This window comes from Mya arenaria, chromosome 16 (genome assembly GCF_026914265.1).
Source record: "Mya arenaria isolate MELC-2E11 chromosome 16, ASM2691426v1".
Taxonomy (NCBI): Eukaryota; Metazoa; Mollusca; class Bivalvia; order Myida; family Myidae; genus Mya; species Mya arenaria.
The window spans coordinates 2,654,562-2,677,200 of record NC_069137.1 but is presented as its reverse complement, the minus strand read 5'-3'; the positions used below and the strand labels follow the sequence as shown (position 1 = coordinate 2,677,200).

The 22,639-nt window shown below is 35.6% G+C and overlaps 1 protein-coding gene across 4 annotated transcripts in view; it reads right to left on the bottom strand.

Moving 5' to 3' along the window:
* LOC128222244 (unconventional myosin-Va-like) overlaps window positions 1-22,639 on the bottom strand; it is an 87,342-nt gene that overhangs the window by 54,114 nt on the left and 10,589 nt on the right. For 3 of the 4 annotated variants that reach the window (XM_052931197.1, XM_052931200.1, XM_052931201.1), the window contains exons 6-19: window positions 15,775-15,919; window positions 14,792-14,948; window positions 12,677-12,807; window positions 12,098-12,192; window positions 11,065-11,172; window positions 10,240-10,346; window positions 9,300-9,329; window positions 5,034-5,165; window positions 3,672-3,805; window positions 3,259-3,340; window positions 2,252-2,392; window positions 1,758-1,852; window positions 572-683; window positions 161-286 (exon numbers count right to left, since the gene is read on the bottom strand). In XM_052931197.1, coding sequence (XP_052787157.1) covers window positions 161-286; window positions 572-683; window positions 1,758-1,852; window positions 2,252-2,392; window positions 3,259-3,340; window positions 3,672-3,805; window positions 5,034-5,165; window positions 9,300-9,329; window positions 10,240-10,346; window positions 11,065-11,172; window positions 12,098-12,192; window positions 12,677-12,807; window positions 14,792-14,948; window positions 15,775-15,919 — 1,595 coding nt within the window. The remainder of the gene's footprint in view (window positions 1-160; window positions 287-571; window positions 684-1,757; window positions 1,853-2,251; window positions 2,393-3,258; window positions 3,341-3,671; window positions 3,806-5,033; window positions 5,166-9,299; window positions 9,330-10,239; window positions 10,347-11,064; window positions 11,173-12,097; window positions 12,193-12,676; window positions 12,808-14,791; window positions 14,949-15,774; window positions 15,920-22,639) is intronic. The other variant, XM_052931198.1, reaches the window with a different exon arrangement.

The window sequence follows — 22,639 nt, the reverse complement described above, 5'->3', positions numbered from 1 at the left end:
TTTCATATCTGTTTATAGCCACCCGGTGGTCCAGACGGTTGTCGCAAAAATATTGCTTTGTTGTTGTTTTTGAAATCACAATATCACCTGTGTCAATCCATAACAAGCTTGTAAGATAGAACTTGTGTTGTCTTGACAACATTCTGGGACACACTCTTACCTGTGATCCAACTGTTTTTCTCATTTGCTTGGAGCCGCCCCGGGGTCCAGACTGTAAGGCCTGCACCCTCCCCTTGCTGTCATCCCCTGTGCCCATGTCGGCAAACAACTCCCCAACCAGCTCAAACTGTGAAATGCAGCACATTTCAAAGTTCTTATTTAAAGTTTGAGACTCAAGGCACAAAACATTAAATATTGTTTAATAGTACAATTGTTACTTAAAGAGCAATACTGATAAAAATTGCTTCATATACTTAAAATGACATATCTTACATTAGTAAAATCACCTTCTGCCTACATTTTTTCTATTTAAAAATTATGTTTTTAAAAAAACTTTGACAAAAGATCTCTATTAGTCTTTTTTATGGCCCAATAAAATGTGAACGAGACTGTCTATCTTCTTATAACTTACCTCTGAAGCTTTCATAATGTTCACATGTTCTTCAGAAACTGCGTCACGATTCTTGTCAAGGAAACCGGTAGCTGTGTAGGTGACCTTGTCGGCAAAGTGGGCAATTATAAACCTGCAATCACGACAAAGAGCTATTTTTCATACACCTGACATACCTAACCAGATACACACAAATGCATGAAGTAAACATTTTTTTATTCTTTCCTGGTTCAACTATTGATTACGGTTGTCCATTTTGAATTGATTACTGATGACGACATTTGTTTGATTATCCATCACTACCCCTGTGTGTCCTTGTCTGAGCCTTGACAGGTATCATGTTATGCAGAATAAGTATTTTAAAGGGACTGTACATCAGATTGGCACCAAATGTTTTCTGTAACGAATCTTAGGACAATTATTTAATAGAATGTGTAACGCTTTGATATCATAATTGTAAAAAAAAGTACCAAAATTTAAAAAAAAAATTGTGTCGGAGACCAGGTCTAAACCCGTTTTCCAAAATTGCAGTATAGCATCGTATCCACTGAGCTACAACGGCTTCCTCTAATCATGTGACATAATTAAGCTATACACCTAACTCGGTAATATCACGTGATAACATCGATTAGCCAATCACGCATAAGGAATTAATTCTACTAGGTAGACATACACAATAATCTTTTTTAATGGAAAAAAAACAAAATAACTGCTTAACTTAAAAAAATTGTAAACTATGTGGTGCTAAGTTTCAATGCATTGTACACATTAATCCCAAGTTTATGACAGTTTTCGACAATTTTCTTTTTTTCTTGCAAATTGATCATCTGGTGCACAGTTTCTTTAAAGTTGATCAAATTGATAAAAACAAGCCATGGTAAGTGTTCACAGCAATCAGTGAACCGTATTGTTTACGAAGGTTATGGGGAAAGAAATACTAGAATAAAAACACTCTCTGTACAAAGTTGTCTCCCTTTGAAAATATTTCTTCTAGGGCTGCAGCATTTTAAAGGCAATAATCTAGTCAAGCAATGACGAAACTGGCTGATTTAAGTAGGTACTGAGACCTCATGGATATGTTTAAGTTTGATTGAAATACAAGCAAAAGACTGTATCACATTCTTAAGCAGAAGGACACCACGCTATGGCATAAGCTTTTTTGGCCTTTGGCAGATGGCTGCATCATTTATGATACAAAAATACCAACCCTTCGTTTCCTATCCGTGGTTTCTGGAAGTGGGAGTGTTTGAGATGTTTTCCATACAACTTCTGACACCAGTTCACGTCAGATCCTTTCGGCATCTAAAAAATGTACATGAGAATGTAAATATATTGATTTTACATATATACAAATGTAAGGAATCATTATATTAAAATCTGAAAATCTCCATTAACATCAAATGTTGAGTCCAGATTTGCAATTTTCTCTATATTATCAAAAGATTTGATAGTTTTGAAAGAAACATAGTTTGTCAAAGCTTTTAATCCATAACAGGATTATCTAACACAATAATATTTAATTAACTTTTGAGAAAACCCAATTGTATTCAATAGAGACAATGATTTTGTATTTTGCAAAATTTCATCGAGAAAGCCAAATTTTTGCCTCATTTAAATCTATGCATGTTTTGTTGTTATAGTAATCTATCAATAACTTTTGGAAAAACCCAAATCTATAAATAGTAACGATGGGATCCCTACCTTGCATTCTTCATCAAGAAGATCAAGAATTCCGAGTTTTGCCTCGATTAAATCGATACAGGGTTGGTTGTCATAGTAATCGATGAAGGACCATTCAATCTTTTCCTTGACATATTCTTCTTGTTCTAATTTGAACACATGCTGAAATGGTAATCAGAATAATGATATAAACAAGAATGAGGCAGAAATGATTTGTTTAGATTCTCAGGCAAACATAGAAGCATAACTTGTGGTAGGTTATTTCATGTGGTTGTGTAAAATAGAGCACTACAAGGAGATGTTGTTTTTGCTATTTTTCTTGCGTTCATGTGGGTTTATCAAGGTCTGTCCGCGCGTATTGGCTTGACCCCGTTGTTACCACATCATGACTTAAATAGTTGTAAAATGCCATAAGGGACATGAGATAGAAGTGACAGCAATTTTCAGTCAATTCCAGACATTGGAAGACTTGAAGGAATAAGAGTGTGATACAAGAAATCCATGTGCGATATCACAACTCTTTGCAAAAACACTTCTTGATTATTTAAAGCGCTCGTTGTAAAGCACAGATACACGGAATACAATTTTCTTGGGTTGAACTAGTACTGAGTACACCATTTTCCCAGTACTATCCTTTAAATGCTTTTTTTCCTCTTATTTTGCCCTTTCCTTCATAGAGAAGTGGCCACTTTAGGTGCCCCTAGTTAATCCCCTTGCGATACATGATTAGAATAAAATTGCTTATCTACGAGGACAAGTTTTTTAAGTTTTTTAAAGGGCATAATTTGAACAGCTCGTATGGTTTCCTGGTTATGGTTAAGGCAAATGTTCTCATACACAAACGGTCCCTGAACACTAAGTTATTAAAAAACCTCAACTTTATTAATTCAAAGGAACAGACTAGCTAAAACTAGAGCTGCTATTTCTGGATTGACGGGACAAGGTGATTCCTATATAGCCCACTCTACAATGTGGTGGGGGTATAAACAGGTAAGGATAAATCAGTTGAAGAAATACCATTTACTCACCATGTTAAAGATTTGCTGTAGTTTTTCATTGGCATAGTTTATACAGAACTGCTCAAAGCTGTTTATCTTGAAAGTCTCAAACCTGTAAAAACATCATAATAACTTTTTTATAACTAGAAACGATTTAAGTGTACTGTCAGAATTTAATGTTTAACATACAAGGTCCCTAATAATTGACTCCATAATCAAAGAATAAAAATTGTCTTTTATCTAGAATCAACCCCAAAATCCTTAGTTTATCCCTGCAAAGGTATGTCTTGATCAATTCTTTTTGTGTTTAGTCATCATCACTTACCCAGTTGCAGTACTGTTTAACACCTTGTTAAGCTGTGTTAACATCTACTGAAACAGCTTGGAATAGATACACATATACTTTAAAACTGACGATTATTCATAAACAAATGTCAACTTACCCATAAATGTCGAGTACCCCGATAAATCGGTGTGTTTTTGCTGTACTGTGGAGGGACTTGTTTATCTGCGTGACAATCCAGTCAAACAGTTTGGAGTAGATACATTTAGAGAGGGCATCCTGCGCAAACATCGCCTGGAACAATTTGAGATCAATCAATGTAACTTGTGTGAAAGACATAGATTTTTGGCATCAATTTCATGTTTTCATGTATAAGGTGAATGTTGAAAACTCCAACTGAGACAATTTTGACCATAAGATATTATTGGCTAAGTCTTAATTATCTGGTGGTGGTGTTAGTAGTTTATACTCCGGGTCCCGGTGTGAGCACATTGAAGGGTCCCAGAGTGACAATTCAACCACCGCACACCTATCCTGGGCAGAACCAGTACTAGGTGCCTTCACCTCTGCAAGGAACTGACAACTTCTGTACATGCCAGGGTCAGTGGTACAAAGCAAATGGTCGTAGAAAGGATTTCATAACCAATCACAACAGAAATGACCTGGTCCGCCCGAGAATCGAACCCGGGTTGTCCGAATCACAGTCCAACGCTCTACCAATTGAACTAACCGGGCGGACTCTTAATTATCTGACACTGTTGGTGGTACTGTCAATGATGATGTTGCTGTTATTGTAGTAGTATTTTCATAAATAAGCCATGTATTTAATGAATTTAAGCTCCTATTAAATGAATCCTCTTTTTTGAACTTTTGCAAATGGGCAATATTTTTTTATAAAAGGGGGACAACTATGTTATATATGAAACAGTGAGTTACCTCCCATCAAAACTGTTCCTCCTAAAACTTAATACGTGAGTGTTTTTGACAATGTTTAACCAATTTTCTTTCAAAATGAAATTTCCTGCTAACAAATCAATACATAATGGGAGATTATCATAAAGGAGATAACTATTAAAATAAAACAGAAAGTTATCTCCAATAAAGTTGTTTGACCTGCCTTTGAGGCTAGTTTTGCAGAAGGTAAAAATCCATGTTATAAAAATGTTTAATGGTAGACTTATTATAGAAGAGAGAGAAGAGCTTTTCAAACGATGGCCTGTTGATTTGTTGCTGTTTTCAGTCAAAAAAGAGACATGAACTCAAATATTACTAAAAACAAATATTATTTAAAAGCACAGTTCAGGAACTTGTTCTACATGTGTTTATAGTCTCTGGCAAGACCAAGAACCAAGTTTTATTTGAAAATATTTCAGTGCCTAAGTAATGGCCGAGATTAAAGTTTTGGAACCCCAATGATGCAGCCAACAACAACACCAAGACCATGACAACACATTGATTTCTTTTAATCTAAAAAAGAAAAAAAAAGATGGAATAACTATAATGAAAGATTATCTCCCCTTACCTGAGCTTTTGTAAGTGGTTTTGTCAATGTCTCTCCAACCGTTGTGATCTTCTTGTTGCAAATCCAAGTCCTCATCTGCTGTTCATCCACCCCAAACAGTTTACAGGCGATTCCTATCGAAGGATCTGTGGGCTGAAAAGGGGAGACAATAAATGATATCAAGGGAAGTAATTGGTTAATTCAAAGGTTTAAATTTTGTAAAAAAAAAAATACTTTAAAAATCCTCTCAAAACTTATAGTTCATTGTAAATCATAACCAATAAATGAGTAATAATATATTTCACTCCTTTTGGAGGGTCCTTTGAGCTGAAAAATAATGGGAGATAATGCATGCTTAAATGATTTGTGTGTAGTCAATTCAAAGAAAATAACATAGTGATTTTCATTCTTCAAATGTTACAATCATGTAATTGTTTTGTAAGTAAATGATTTAAAAATATTGTTACTCAGAAAGAATGGTCATTAAACTGAAATATGAAGGGAGATAATTTATTAATTCAAGGGTAGTAACTTTGTGTTATTTCTTTTTCATATACTTAAAGTAGTGAATAAAAAATTATCAGTCCTGATCCAAAAAAAAATTGTTCCTCACTCCTTTTGAAGGTTAGAAAGACCGAACTTAAATGAGATATTAAATGAAAATTTAATCAAAGGGAAATAATCAGCATAATCAAGGGAAGTAATTCATTCATAAACAAAGCAAAAATAACAGAATAACTTCGCATACAAACCAAACGAAGTTATGAATACTTTGAATCAAAACCATGCATAGTTAACTTTTAGCCATTTCAACTATTCACAACCCTGAGACTAAAGCTAATCTGCTCTATAAGCACAAACTAATAACTTGTGATCTAATCAAAGATTCTTTGGACATCCATGCTAATCGACATCTGCTGTACAACAAAGCTTGTCATTTTATTAAGCTATTGGCAAAGCCAATAATGTTAAACTTTGAAGCATGTTGACCTTGAACAATTATGGTAAAAAGGTTAAAACTTGCAATTGACTTACCTGTAAATGAAATGACCGGACAAAATACATAAAGCTGTTAAATTGTGTACGCATGGAATTGTGAATAACTTCCTTTGCAGTATTTTCATCTATAAAACTTTAGGCTTGATATATTCAATTTTGTATATTCTTGGTCAAAACACCAAGCCCTTTCAAATGTCATTTATTTTTTCCCCAGTATGTTCTTGACCAATTTAGGGCCCAAAGTTTCACTGCATTCACAAAGGTAAAACAATTTACATTCTTTACTCATAATAAACTGAAAATATCTCAGAAATTACTTCACATTTATTGTTTAATATTTGATGGGTTGTTTTTGTACATTAAAACTTTAAATCATTAATCGCCATTCATGTTTCTTTTAAAAAAATATGTTTTTGATTATTTCTGTGCCCCTGGGTTCAAACATTCCTCCAATTACATTTTGGATGTATACGTGACGTTGTCTGCGAAAATGAGTCCTGTGATCATCAAATACCAAATTTAAACAAGCAATTAGATTGTAGAATTTTTTTTTAAAAATGTTTAATATTTTAATTCAGGGGATTTTTTTCTCCATTTTTTAAGGAAATGGTGGCGCGCTCTTTTGATAGGGGGAAAATAGTGCTTTTTGGTAAAAAGGGGGAAATAAATAGTTCATATTACGTTCAACTTGTTTTCAAGCCTTTTATTTAACAAACATAATAACATATTCATGAAGGGCACAAAATTTCTACATCTGCTATTAAAATGTTAGAGTACAATGCTTCTCAAAATATATATATTTAAAAAGTTATTACCAGTTTTTTTTCCTGGATAGGGGAAAAATATGCATTCTTTTTAAGGACGGGAATGGGGTCGTAATTCAGCCCCCAAAAGGATGATAAAAAAACAAAACAATGAAATTCAAGATTATTTTTAAAAACAAAAAAATCAAAATAGCACTGATTGACAATGGACTAGGCACAATATTGTGCAAAAATTACCGTGTCACTTTTACCTTTTCACGACTCATTTTCGCGGACTTCGTCATATATAATCATTACACGTCATACCCTTCAGTTAGTAGCAGCATTCAGTATGAAAATGTTAGTTCCATTATGTCTCTCCCAATAAAATTAAAAAAAATCTTCTGAAAGCTTCCCTACTAAGCTAAAATACAAAGCATATAATTCATATATATTTCTTAGGTTTACTCTTTTGGGTACCAGCATTCCAACATATTGTTAGTATAAATGCACATTCATATACAATTTTCAGTATTTACCCCCCCCCCCCCCCCCCACCTCCCCCCCAACAAGCACACATATGGCCATTGGTGGCATTATGTTCCTCTCAAAAAATAAAACAAAATCTTCTGAAAGCTTCCATATTAAGCTTTACAAAAAACGTTATTTATATATTTTTCTTAGGTTTACTCATTTGGGTACCAATATTCAAACATATTGTTAGTATTAGTACGTTACTGCACATTCATATACAAGTTTCAGGTTTTTTTTATCCCCCCAAGCAAGCTAACACAGTATGTGTATACCACGTGATAAATTGCATCATAAATGCTACGTCAGAAGGCAATATTGGAATAAAGACTTTAAACATTACAAGAATACTTCACGATTTCTTCACCATTTTAAATGAAACATAGCGCAGTCTACTCCTCTTACGGAACCCGCCTTCTGCCTTTTACCAGAGTTTGATTGGGGGTTTCCTAATAGAAAATTCAATAAACCCAAAACAGCCGTCTGACGGAGCACTGTTAAAACATTATTTTGAAAACAAGTTTGTCGAAGTGTCTGATGAAACTTACCATTTTATCAAACTCCGGAAATAAAACGAAAGCAGGGCTCTTTAATTAACAGCATAGACTGCCTTTTGTTTCATTTAAAATGGTGTAGTAATCGAAGAGTTACCTTTGTTTCAAGTCTTCATTTTAAACAAAATGTTGTCTTCTGATGTTGCAAACGTGACGTAAATTATAATGTGGTATACACACACTTTACATAAGGACATGGGTGTGACCATTGTTTGAAGCATTCTCTTACTGCTTTTTAAGCCTTTGGGATTTAAAGCTCACAATAGGGGCTCTACAAAAAAACATCATGCACATTTTATATTTTCACCAGCATAAAACAGGTGAAACAGGCAGCTATATCATTTAATATACTATTTATCATTAATGTGTTTTGACATTTATCTCAACTCATGAAACTTTGTTTTCAAAATTTTCTGTTTCTTCATTTACTTTCAGAACCTTTACTACCATTTTATGTCTTGCAATTCTATATTTTTTTATTACTGTAAGCAAACTTGATGTTGAGTGTAATAGCAGCAAATATTATGTAATAAAGAAAATATTTACAAAGAAGTCAACATATTAAGCACTAAACTAACAGTTATACAATTATGTTATTAAAAACTGTGCTTTGAAAATCGAATAGTGGATATTAATTATAAGATATTAATTTCTAAAAAAAACAATTTAATTGGTGAATTATTTGATTGGTGCAAAAACAAAATAAAAAAATTAAAAAAGTTATGAAAAAAAATTATGCTGCTATATTTCATATTTTTGACTCATTTTTATCAAAGGTTGAAAACTTGTTTAATAAATTAGGTATTGATCAGCTAATGAAGAATATTTTAGACAACACAAATACTGTAGGGCATATCTGAAGCAGTAGTTTTCACACACTGTATATAAGGCAGTGTCCGACACTAACGGTGTCCCTGGATTTCATGCAGGGACACCTAGGCACCATATCAAAATATAATCTTAGTTGTAACTTCGAAAACCTAAAATTTGTAGAAAATGTCAAAGTTAGAAACAAAAGGGCCCAAGAACCTCCCTGTCATGTATTCCGATGACTTTAATCATTTAAGTCATGTAAATATATCTTTAAGTGAAAATTTGTGTATAACTTATAAACGACAATCTAATAAAAAGGGACACAAAACTTCCGGAATGAGTAATAAGTTTCAATTGTTGGTGTCCCTTCAGGATCCCTGGGATTCAGAGTTAGTGTCGACCCCTGAGAGAGATCTGGTTGGCTGCATTTTCATCTGGTCTTCAACGAAATCCAAATTGGATGAGGCAGCAAGTAAAATCTCGATAAGTTTTTGATAGATCTCATTACTTTTATCAAATTTAAAAAATAAACATAAAATTTCAACGTTTGTAATAACAATCAATTTTTTTCTATTTTCGGGATATTAAAATAGCCACCACAACCCACAAGCAAACAAACCTGTTGTGTTTCTATGGTTACCACTTACATGTATAAAACACCCTGCATCTTCACCTTCCTGTTAGAGAGTACACATAAACTGATGATGTCATACACACTAATTTATGATGTCATACCCATAAACAGCGAATGTCATACACACAAAAACAAATGTCATTCCCATAAACTGATGATGTCATACACATTTACTGATGAGTTCATACACATTAACTGATGAAGTCATACACATTAACTGATGTTGTCATACACATTAACTGATGATGTCATACACATATAGTGATGAGGTCATACATTAAGTGGTGAATTGATACAGATAGTGATGATGTCTATCACATAAACTGATGATGTCATTGCCTTCCATGGCTAATGATTAATCCATTTCCAAAATGTTATGTACGTAATCCACTAAAGGTTTTAGCCAATAAACTAAGAAATGAAAATATAATTTATAAATATTTAAGTTAATCCAACCTATTTTAACAAACTTAAAGTTAATGTCATTGTTCTAGAGAATTAGTGTTATAATATGCCCCTTAGGTTAATGAAACGTTCAAATGTTCTGTCATGCTTAGCTTTAAATGAAAACAGCCATTCAAAAAGTAAGAAACAAAAACATGCAATATCACATTTCAACTAAAAAGACACTACACATTTCAAGTAACATAAATTAAGACACAAGAGCTGTCACAGGAACGTGACAAATGTCCCTGATGTGGCCAATATCAGAGTAACCTTGACCTTTGAGGTGAGAGAATAAAATGCTATGTGCAACACATTTTTCTATGCAGCGTTACAATTCTTTTAAGTTTGATTGAAATTTGATGATAGTAACAGATGGCCACTCAGACAAACAGACGGCCAGTGAAGATTTGATACACATAGTGATCCAGACAGACAGTGAAACTCCCTTTGAAGGTCAAATCATCTTTCAAAATATTTTGTGTACATAATTGATTTTTTTTTCTTACCGCCATTTGAGAACTCTCGCCATCTTTTTCATTGATTTTCACGTTTCCAAAATGGAGGACTCCGGCAAAAACCTGGAATATCACCATGATGTCTTTCTCTGAGAAACCTGGAAAAACAAAACACACAACATAGATAGTACAAAACCAGCAAGCCTGCAACGGCAGGACTGTGACTGGCCTGGCAGCTGTTGGCTGAGACCATTTTTATGAACACAAATGTTTAGAACTATGATTTGACCTAGTGACCCAGTTTTTGACCTACAGTGGTCTTAAATATCATACTGACAAATATTCTGACCTTTTTCCTAAAGATCGGATGAAAATGGTTCTTTTTATGATGCTAAAAAATGACTTAAACGCAAAAATGTTATTAACAACATCGCCAACATGTACACTTTAAAAGGTCTTATTACAATGACTGCTTGGAGACTAGCATTGTCAATACAAGCTAGTTTGAAGCCCATAATACATCATTTTACATGATTTAAATAAATTTTTGTCGCCGTCTCAGCTGAGTTTTCCCGTATAAAGATAGTGCATAATGGTTTTCCAGTTTGTAGAGTGTATATTTAGCATGTTAAATCGGTTGATTAGAACAGATACATATACTGACGTTTTTTTTAAATGAACTGGAATCAAACTGGTAGACAAATTTGGAATATGCAAAAACTTTGAAAGATACATTTGTAAGCCATGTGATACATCAGTAATTAAGATTCAATGCATTGTACATGAAACGATATGAATTTTAAGAAAAAAAATCACAATTTTATTTATTTATTGCAGTTGTATCATCTGGTGTCTAGTCCCTTTAATAAATCTTACCAAGTAGTCTCATGGCCTCTTTCAGATTCAAATATTCCTCCTCGTCATTGACCCCATCTATAGCAATGTTCTTGCCCTGGCTGGTGTAGAAGTACTTGTCTGCAGTCTCTGAATTAATTAATATACATTTACACATTTGAGACAGTTTAAATACCCTTTAAAGATGTACTCTTACTCCCATATAAAGTTTACCACAATTAATTCAATTGTTTATAATTACCAAAAAGGATGAATAAATGTCATCAACAATGGTTCTTATGAAGGATACCGAGTTTAATTTGAAATAAATAAGCATAAAACACTGTATTTCTACCTTATGAGACTATAGTAGACCACAGTAAATCTTTTAGCATTCACCAATCATTTAATATTTTTATGATTTCTGCTATTTAATACACGGTTAAAATCTTGTTATTATTTTCCAAAAATGCATTATTTAGTAAGTAGTTAAAGTTTTATCAGTCAAAATTGATGTTTGCTATATATAAAAAGGATGCTGAAAAGGGTATTTTAATTGGCTAAATTTTATACTAAAGTGACACTCTTATTCAAATTAATTAAAATACCCTTTTCAGCATCCTTTTTCAAACAATCTAACTTTATCAATTCAATACAGTCGCAGCACTTTTTTTCAGGCCTTTAACAACGATGATGTAAATTGCTTAGTTTTTTTAAGGGGTTTAAAAATGAAAAATTGCTTAGTTTTCTAAAGCATTTAACAATGAAATAAAAGTTTAGTTTTTGAACAATGATGATAAAAATATCAAGACAACGACAATAGGTAATAATTATTTCTTTTTTTAAAGCCAACTTTTTTAAATCCAACTGATTCAGAAACCAGAAACAATAACAGTTATTTACTGGTCCAAGGCAAACAGATTACTGAAGTTTCATAGTCCTAGGTCAAAGTTATTGTATAAACAAAACATTGTCTACTGACCGAACATCCACGATAACCTACATACCCCTGCTGAAAAAAATATTGGTTTTATGCAGTTTTCATGCTTTTAAAAAAGATTAATCAACAACTTACGAAGGCTGAACTTTTTCAATTCTGGTATATTTCTGGATGCACAAAGCTGGTAGAAGACATGGTAGTTTCGCTCGTCGCTCGCTTGAAATACCACTCTGAAAAGATGAAAACTAAACGTGTAGAAACTACCTAAACTTTTAAACAAAAAGTTTCTATGGTCTTGCTGCTAACAATACAAGTTTTATCTCAAGGCAAATCATATTTTTACCTTTATAATAATGACAACCGGATAACAAAATAAAAAAAATATTTCATCTTTTGGAGAGGAGAGTGTGTGTGTGGTGGTGGTGGTGGTGGGGGGGGGGGGGGGGGGGGGGGGGGGGGTCAAGTCCTTTATTGTTTTGTTCCTAGATTTTACACTGGGGATAGGTTGGGGAGTTTGTGTGGAGTTTGGGGTGGGGGGTGGAATTGGGAGTTGAAGTAAGGGAGGAGGGGATTACGGATAAAGGGTAACTGTTTAGTCTTTAATTATTTCCTTCCTACATTTTTACCTGTGAATAAGATGGGGGAGAATGATGGAGGTCGAGGGGAGAAGGGGATGGGGTGGTGGTGTTGTATGGAATCCTAAATCACTCTCACCTGGATTTTTCCAGCAGATACGTTCTCATATGAGCTCCGATAATCTCATTGGCACGGCTGAAGCTGAGTTCTATGTACTTGCCGAATCTACTGCTGTTGTCGTTCCTCGTTGTTTTGGCATTACCGATCGCCTGAAATAATATCCAATTGACAATGATAATGTTAATTGCTATAAGGAAACCAGACCATCACATTATAGAGGTATTGAACACTGGCACCAGATTTTCAAACTCAAATTATTTGTTTTTAAAAATAAAAAAGCAGCTTATAATTCCAAGCTAAAAATTACAATGCCAGAAATGTGAAAAATTATTGATTTTTTTTCATAAATAAACAATTTGTACTGTCAATATAGAATATATTTTGTGCAAAAGTACAATGAAACACAATAAAACAAATATACAGTAGTATATGGTTATTGGATAGTGATTAAAGAATTTCATTCTTCAAGTCATACTTCTCATTTATTAAATGCATAATACAAATATGTGGAGACACCTTTTACATTAGCAACGTAAGATGATGACATGAGTATTCTAAACTTGATAACATAAGGATTGATATAATATTTCTGTTGGATATATTGGAATCGCAGATCCTCGCAGAAGTTACAAACAAGTAGAAAGTGGTATTTATTTTCAATACATTCAAATTGACATACTACCGTATTTTCTCGACTATAAGACGGGGAAATTGGGTCCCGATTTTTACCCCCAAAGTAGGGGACCCGTCTTATAAGCGAGTCGATAAAATATTAAAAAAAGATTCAAGTCAAAATCAGTTAAATTTTACATAGGGTATTCATCTATCCAGTCTATCGTCTGCTGATATAAGTATGGGGCAATTAAGTAAACAACAACACGAAATCTCTTCACCGCGCGTGCTCTGACGTCACACAGTGTACCGTTATATCTGCATTTTTTCTCATGGCGCGTGTCAGTATAAGTAGTTTGACAGATATATCAAATCAATAAATTGGAATCTTAATATGATGTTGGTACCTAACTGTCAATTTGATTAAGCAAACAAATGACAATGCGAATATGAATCCTTTATGTTCGTCGCCAATCAAAGGACAATATTGCCTAAAGCATTATTGCTAAACAAACACCTATTCATGCCTCGGCTTTTCGCAGTTATGTTATTGAAGCCATTTATTTTGCCGAAGAACTTCATTGGTGTCTTCAATAAAAAAATAAACTAAAACAAACATATGTTGTTATTGATTAATTATTACAATTTCGATAAGTAACGACCTGTCCTGCAAACTTATGTACTCATTTTTAACCTACCTCCAAATAGAGAGCTCACAGTTGACCGCCATTTTCTTTGAGTAAAACAAAAACAGATACCGCGAAAGTCGATAATTGTCCGTTGAGCTTGAACATTTTTACACATTAGGAAGAATTTTAGCATTTTAGATTTGCTTAAAAGTTGACCCCGTCTTATAAGCGAGTCGAAACAAAAAGCACCAGATTTCATGGGCAAAGTTAGGGGGCCGTCTTATAAGCGAATCGCCTTATAGTCGAGAAAATACGGTATATACATAATCTTTTAAATAATATATAATCAATACACTAAAGCCAGCCAAGCTCACATGCTGCTATGTTTATCTATTAAAACACAAATTAACTCCGCCTTGTGCTAATCGGACCACTGAACAAGTTTTGACAATAATCATTCCAAACATGTTTGGTAATAATTAGATAAATAATGGTTTAAGAGCGGGTTAGAGGAAGCCGCCTGACCAACTGACTGCTATGGGCCTTTGATCACATACATGCCATATTTCTGAGAGGCTTCCACGCAGATTTTGATCTAATTTCCATGGGATTTTGATATTACACCAGGGGATTTTTACGCAGCGAAATTTAGTGCAATATCTACATTTATGAAATAATAATAAATACAGAAGCACACTCTTATGACAATAATTTTTGGCCTTCGTTATCATGGTCCATCATGGAATTTCACACTCATATTATTCTGGATGCTTTCCTCGAGTTAGTTCTTAAAAAAAAAATCAGGGGGATTTTTCCCCCGGCCAGGGGATATGGCATGTTTGCTTTTTCATGATATGCCCCATGTTCAAAACCAACATTTAAATCCACTAACCTCCATAATAGGGTTTGACGCCAAGACTCTCTTCTCTACTTGTGTCTCTGTCTGTGACCCGCCTACAGTGGCGAAATATCTCATGGCATATTTGGCTGACACAGTTTTACCCGCGCCGGACTCCCCACTGACAATGATAGACTGATTTTGCTCAAATCTGCAATAAAAGCATTGTAATTTTAAACAAATGTCACCAATAGAATTTTCTTTGTCTAAAGTAACAAATGTACATGAAGTTTTATATAAGCACATAAAGCTGACACTTTTTCACCCGACTCCTTTCTAAGGTTTATAGACTGATTTTGTTCAAATCTGTCAAAAAAAATATTGAATATCTGTCAAAAACATGAATGGGAAGTAATTCTGACCTTTACATTTTGTAATAAGCTTCGGCAGCTATATCATAAATATGTAAGTCCATAGCTCCTCTGTCATTCCTGATAAACCCCTACATGATGTCAATGTTTCCTTGTTTCAAAGGTAACTATAAAATTCAAGGGAGATAATGTTCACCAACAAAGGCAAGTAATTCATTCTGTGACTCTTTTTTTATATGCTCCTCAGCCACTGCGTATATATGTGGGTCAATGTACTTGCCAATGTATTCCTAAATGATGTCCTTGATGTATATGCACAACACCAGGGGTGATAATAATGGACAAAAGGGGAAGTAATTCTCACCATGACATTCTTTTATAAGCCTCCTCAGCCACTGCATATATATGTGGGTCAATATCCCCCATGTCCTGGCCGCAGTATGCTTGTATGTTGTCATTGCTTTGTATACACCATTCAAGGGAGATAATAAGATAAAAAAAGGAAGTAACTCTCACCGTTACTTTTTTTTAAAAGTTGCCTCAGCCACTGCATATATATGTGGGTCAATATCCCCTATGTCCTGGCTGCTGTAAGCTTGTTTGTCATTGCCTTGTATACCACAATAAAGGGAGATAATATGATCAAAAAGGGGAAGTAATTCTTACCGTGACATTCTCTTATAAGCCTCCTCAGCCACTGCGTATATATGTGGGTCCATGGCCCCCATGTCCTGGCCGCTGTACGCTTGTATGATGTCATTGCTGTATATGTCCAAACTCTCATAAGGGTTTATGGCTACCAGCACGATGCCTAAAAAACAAGAGAGAAAAAAACATGGTTTAAAATATTTATACTCATATTTGGACACCCCATTATAAATATCCACAGTCACTAAAATAAATAATTGTGCTTGTCCTATGTATTCAAGCCCCAACTAAATGCAAATTTAAGCTGCCAGTGTTGTTGTTTTTTCACACTTGAGGAAATGATGGCCTGGCCCTTTGATAGGGGAAAAATAGCATTGTTTTGACAAAAAGGGTAAAAAATTAAACAAGATTCATATAATGTTAAACTTGTTTTCAAACCTTTCATTGAACAAACCAATCGACATATTCATGAAAGGCACTATATTGCTAAATGTTAACAAGGTCTGTTTTCTCTATTTTCTTTTATTTATTGAATTTATTAAAGGGGATTTCTTTTACCTGGGTAGGGGGGAAATATATTACTTTTAAATGAGGGGAATGGGACCAAAAAAGGCCTAAAAACACTTAATCCAATGGATAGAAATCAATGTCTCTTGTTTTGACCACAAAACTGACCATCAAAATCTAGTGACCATGCTTTTTAAAACTTGATATGTAATGGAAACAATACTCATAAAGACAAAAAAAAACACTGCAAACTAGTTAAAATAAATAAATTAAAGATAAAAGGACAAGACTTAGTACTGATAAAGAGATATCATAAAAGTCATGAAAATTGTCAGATATGATTTTATTTGCCCATATAGCAGTCAGTCGCCTATAATTATGTACAAATTACATGTCAAACCTTGCTGTCAATCAAATGCTAACAAGACTGGTCAGTGCAGTGGGGAAGGTATATCATTTTTAATAACTTAGATTATAACCTACATTCCCAGCCAATTAAATCACCCTACTGCGTTTAATAAGTACCTTTCTTAATCATGAAGAATTGCAGTCTTACATCTTGATGTCATAATTTTGTTCTCTGCCTTCTGCTAAGTCAGTGAGTGATATATTTGAGAAATATCATACCTTACATAAATGTGTCCTTTCTTTGTGTATATAAAGTTGATCGGTCTGTATATCAATGTATTTTAATAAAAAACGAACAGTTTTTATCAAATTATGACGTCAGCGGTCCGTATCATGCTTTTTCGGCCGGTCAGGACCTCGCTAAAAATATAATATGGACCGCTGACGTCATATAATATGGACCGCTGAAGTAAAAAAACTGGTGTCTGCTGCTTCCTATTTTTCACAGCAGCATTTTTTATACGATAAACTTACATAAACACACAAAATCTTAAATTACTATCAATCTAAGATGCTTATTTCATACGGCTTAAGTTCTATTAAACATGATACGTTAAATAAAAGGCATTGAACAAACATTTCTTAAACCTCATACATGTTTAAGGTCTAGATTAAGGAATGTTTGGCATGATAATCCCCTGCTGTGCATCTTCTGCTAATTGCACTGGTGTCACAGTAGGGGCCAATTTCCTGTTTATTTGCTTATTGGCTCAGGGCCATTTACAGTCCATTTCTATAATAAAATCTCCAAAATTGCACAGCAGGACACTCAGATCAGTGATCTGATAAGAGGGATCAAGGCAAGTAGATAAAGATCAATACACAGGGGTTGTGTACTGTACACAGATTATGGGAGGGGGGGGTCACTTATAGACTTAAACTAGGCCTTTAATTCATACATGAATGATAGTACATGTCCTTTAGCATATCATATTTGTTAATCTAACTTTTTGCAAGACATCCAGCTTGTATACAATTAAGTGCTTTTAAAAGTCTTATTAATATAAAGGTATATTCTGTTCGGTAAGAACTGCAGAAAATATATTTCCCCTGCATGAGCTCAAGAAAGAGTATTGTTAAGTTGTGGAACCAGGGATATATTTTCAGTGATATACATATATATAATTTGACACAACAATTTATAAGTGTTTTTATTCAAAATTGCATTTCATCAAAAATTAATAATAACATTCCCTATGCATGTGATATATGTTTTGTGTTTGTAAGTATGAGATTGCTTAAATTTAATAAGCATTGAATTGCATATATATATTCTGTTCTGTTCTGTCCTGTCCCAGTTCACAACTATATATAGCATATTAACCATAGTCTGCACTATCTTAATTGAAATTAGTCATCAACATATGGAAGATAACAATATTTGTACACTATTGATAACTTCCTGTAATGATATCTTCAATTTCCTTTCCAAAGGCCGACCAAACAAAAACTGTGGTTTTGGTAACCCGACAGACCAATAGTTTTTAGCCTGACCCTAATTATTTTTGGGGGGTAACACGGGTAGTTCTAAAATATAAACCTTAGTATGTGGAACTTGTATTTGTACAAGATGACATTAATTTACCTTAATTAATAGCATAACTTTATTGGCAGCATATATGTCAGAATATGTCTGTCATTGATGTACACTTGGTACTAGCTACACAATTGAATAATGTTCCAACATTAACGTTTGCCCAACCTGACTAGCCATTTCCAGCATGCTACAGGAACCACAACATAATTATAGTTTGTCCTAAATACACACATTTTTTACAATGTCCTTGCTTGATAATGTGAAGGATTCAACTTTCATTCACTCTTTCATATATGGCCTAAATTACAGACATAATTCATTAAATAGTCCTTGAAAATGATTTCTTTTGCTAAACTTGTCCAGTTGGGCAAGCTATTTTCAAAATATCCTTGCCCAAAACTTTAATTAACTTACCTAGTTTCTTATTTTTATTTCTTTATTCATGGAGCAACCTTTTGTCCTAGCTTTTTTTTCTTTTTCAGTTGTTCTACATGGCGAAAACCAAACTTCACTACATAATTACATAACCAATGCAAATGATTGTTGCAGCATTTTATTTAACTTGACAGACCTGGCAGACAGGTTTAAATTCTAACTTGTCTGTCTGGAGTTTCACTTATTTCCATATTCGGGGAAGGAAGTTATTTCAAAAACTGTAAGAGGTAACATAATTATGAGGGCTACAACAATATAATGGAGAACGCATAGCAATATATTGTTAACTTAATACAGGACGAATTATTCAAGTCTCGTCATCATAAATTGCCATGTTTAAGCATGAATCATTCAATAAACACAGCTAGAGCTGTTAGACAGGGAAACTTTACGGTAACATTTATCTTTTGCATCAAACTTTGTGTTTTTGCACTGCAAGGCAAGTTTCTCCCAATCATACACAGTGGGATATACTGTCACCTTAGAGCATAATTGAATAACTGCATATAGAAATACGAGCAGATATTGAGTTCTTGCACTAAGATGACAGACAGTACGTGCCTCTATGCTGAGAATCAAATACTGAATCTGTAGTTCAATATCTTCAGCCAATACATGGGTATATATCAGTTTACTAATATATCACTGCAGCCCTTATGCTTACATACTCTCAGCATTATACCACAATGATGAAAATCAAATACTAAGTTTGTTGCTCAATACTTTTAGCCAATATGTGTAGAGGTTTTAGCCAGACAACACGAGACAGGATGCTGCTGAATTGGGGCAGGGTGCTGCAGAAGAGGGACAGGGTGCTGCTGAAGAGGGGCAGGGTGCTGCTGAAGAGGGGCAGGGTGCTGCAGAAGAGGGACAGGGTGCTGCTGAAGAGGGGCAGGGTGCTGCTGAAGAGGGACAGGGTGCTGTATAAGACTGGCAGGGTGCTGCAGAAGAGGAAAAGGTTGCTGCTGAAGAAGACAGGGTGCTGCTGAAGAGGGACAGGGTGCTGTATAAGACTGGCAGGGTGCTGCAGAAGAGGAAAAGGTTGCTGCTGAAGAAGACAGGGTGCTGCTGAAAAGGGACAGGGTGCTGTATAAGACGGGCAGGGTGCTGCAGAAGAGGGAAAGGTTGCTATAGAAGAGGAGCAGGGTGCTGTAGAAGAGGGACAGGGTGCTGTAGAAGAGGGTGTAGGAGAGGGGCAGGGTGTTGTAGAAGAGGGACAGGGTGCTGTAAAAGAGGGACAGTGTGTTGTAAAAGAGGAACAGGGTGCTGCAGAAGAAGGGCAGGGTGCTGCAGAAGAGGGACAGGGTGCTGTAGAAGAAGAACAGGGTGCTGCAGAAAAAGGGCAGGGTGCTGCAGAAGAGGGACAGGGTTTTGCAAGAGGTACAGTGTGCTGTAAAAGAGGAACAGGGTGCTGCAGAAGAGGGACTGGGTGCTACAGAAGAGTGGCAGGGTGCTGTAGAAGAGGGACAGGGTGCTGTAGAAGAGGGACAGGGTGCTACATAAGAGGGGCAAGGAAGGTGCTGCAAAAGAGGGACAGGGTGCTGCAGAAGAGTGGCAGGGTGCTGTAGAAGAGGGACAGGGTGCTACATAAGAGGGGCAAGGAAGGTGCTGCAAAAGAGGGACAGGGTGCTGCAGAAGAGGGACAGGGTGCTACATAAGAGGGGCAAGGTGCTGCAGAAGAGGGGCAGGGTGCTGTAGAAGAGCGTCAGGGTGCTGCAGAAGGGGGACAGGGTGCTACAGAAGAGGGACATGGTGCTACAGAAGAGCGATACAGTGCTGCAGAAGAGGGACAGGGTGCTGCAGAAGAGGGACAGGTTGCTACAGAAGAGGGACAGGGTGCTACAGAAGAGGGACAGGGTGCTACAGAAGAGGGATACAGTGCTGCAGAAGAGGGGCAGGGTGCTGTAGAAGAGGGACAGGGTGCTGCAGAAGAGGGACAGGGTGCTACAGAAGAGGGGCAGGGTGCTGCAGAAGAGGGACAGGGTGCTGCAGAAGAGGGACATGTTGCTGCTGAGTTGGGATAGGGTGTTGCAGAAAAGGGACAGGGTGCTGCAGGTGAGGTTCAAAACTTGCTAAAGTGAATAAAAACAATATTCATTGATATTTTTCAAACATCATATTAAAAAAACAAGAAGATCAAGAAGTTAAACAACAAGAGGCACATCAGTGCCTGTGCTCCACTGGCCAAAAGGTTCAAGCAAAGACCACCTAACGAACATTTTCGTCAAGTTTCATAGAAATACAATCATCAATTTTTGAGGAGAAGTTATTTAAAAAAAATTTTTACTTTAATAGCTCTGGCTGCCATGTTGTGCAGTGGACCGAAATGATTTGGGCAATTTGAGTAAAGGAGCACCAAACAAACATTTCTGTCAAGTTTTATCGAAAAAAGGTCATCGGTTTCGACGACAAGTCGTATAAAGTTTTTTTTATTTTTTAGCTCTGGCAGCCATGGTGTGCAGTGGACTGGAACCATTTAACAAATTTTGGTTAATGACCATCCAAGGAACATTTCTATTAAGTTTCATCAAAATCTGATCATCGGTTTCTGAGAAGATGTTCTTTAAAGGTTTTTCTATTTTTTTGCCCTGGCAGCCATGTTGTGCAGCGGACCGGAACCATTTGAGCAATTTTGGTTAAGGACCACCCAAGGAACATTTCTGTCAAGTTTCATCAAAATCTGATCATCGGTTTCTGAGAAGATGTCGTTTAAAGGTTTTGCTATTTTTAGCTGTGGCGGCCATATTGTGCAATGGACCAGAACCATTTGAGCAATTTTAATAAAGGACCACCCAAGGAACATTACTGTCAAGTTTCATCAAAATCTGCCGAACCGTTTCAGAGGAGATGTCGTTTAAAGATTTTGCTATTTTTAGCTCTGGCGGCCATATTGTGCAATGGACCGGAACCATTTGAGCAATTTTGATTAAGGACCATCCAAGGAACATTTCTGTTAAGTTTCATCAAAATCTGATCATCGGTTTCTGAGAAGATGTTCTTTAAAGGTTTTTCTATTTTTTTGCCCTGGCAGCCATGTTGTGCAGCGGACCGGAACCATTTGAGCAATTTTGGTTAAGGACCACCCAAGGAACAATTCTGTCAAGTTTCATCAAAATCTGCCTATCCGTTTCAGAGGAGATGTCGTTTAAAGATTTTGCTATTTTTAGCTGTGGCGGCCATATTGTGCAATGGACCAGAACCATTTGAGCAATTTTAATAAAGGACCACCCAAGGAACATTACTGTCAAGTTTCATCAAAATCTGCCGAACCGTTTCAGAGGAGATGTCGTTTAAAGATTTTGCTATTTTTAGCTCTGGCGGCCATATTGTGCAATGGACCGGAACCATTTGAGCAATTTTGATTAAGGACCATCCAAGGAACATTTCTGTTAAGTTTCATCAAAATCTGATCATCGGTTTCTGAGAAGATGTTCTTTAAAGGTTTTTCTATTTTTTTGCCCTGGCAGCCATGTTGTGCAGCGGACCGGAACCATTTGAGCAATTTTGGTTAAGGACCACCCAAGGAACAATTCTGTCAAGTTTCATCAAAATCTGCCTATCCGTTTCAGAGGAGATGTCGTTTAAAGATTTTGCTATTTTTAGCTGTGGCGGCCATATTGTGCAATGGACCAGAACCATTTGAGCAATTTTAATAAAGGACCACCCAAGGAACATTACTGTCAAGTTTCATCAAAATCTGCCGAACCGTTTCAGAGGAGATGTCGTTTAAAGATTTTGCTATTTTTAGCTCTGGCGGCCATATTGTGCAATGGACCGGAACCATTTGAGCAATTTTGGTAAAGGACCATCCAAGGAACATTTCTGTTAAGTTTCATCAAAATCTGATCATCGGTTTCTGAGAAGATGTTCTTTAAAGGTTTTTCTATTTTTTTGCCCTGGCAGCCATGTTGTGCAGCGGACCGGAACCATTTGAGCAATTTTGGTTAAGGACCACCCAAGGAACAATTCTGTCAAGTTTCATCAAAATCTGCCTAT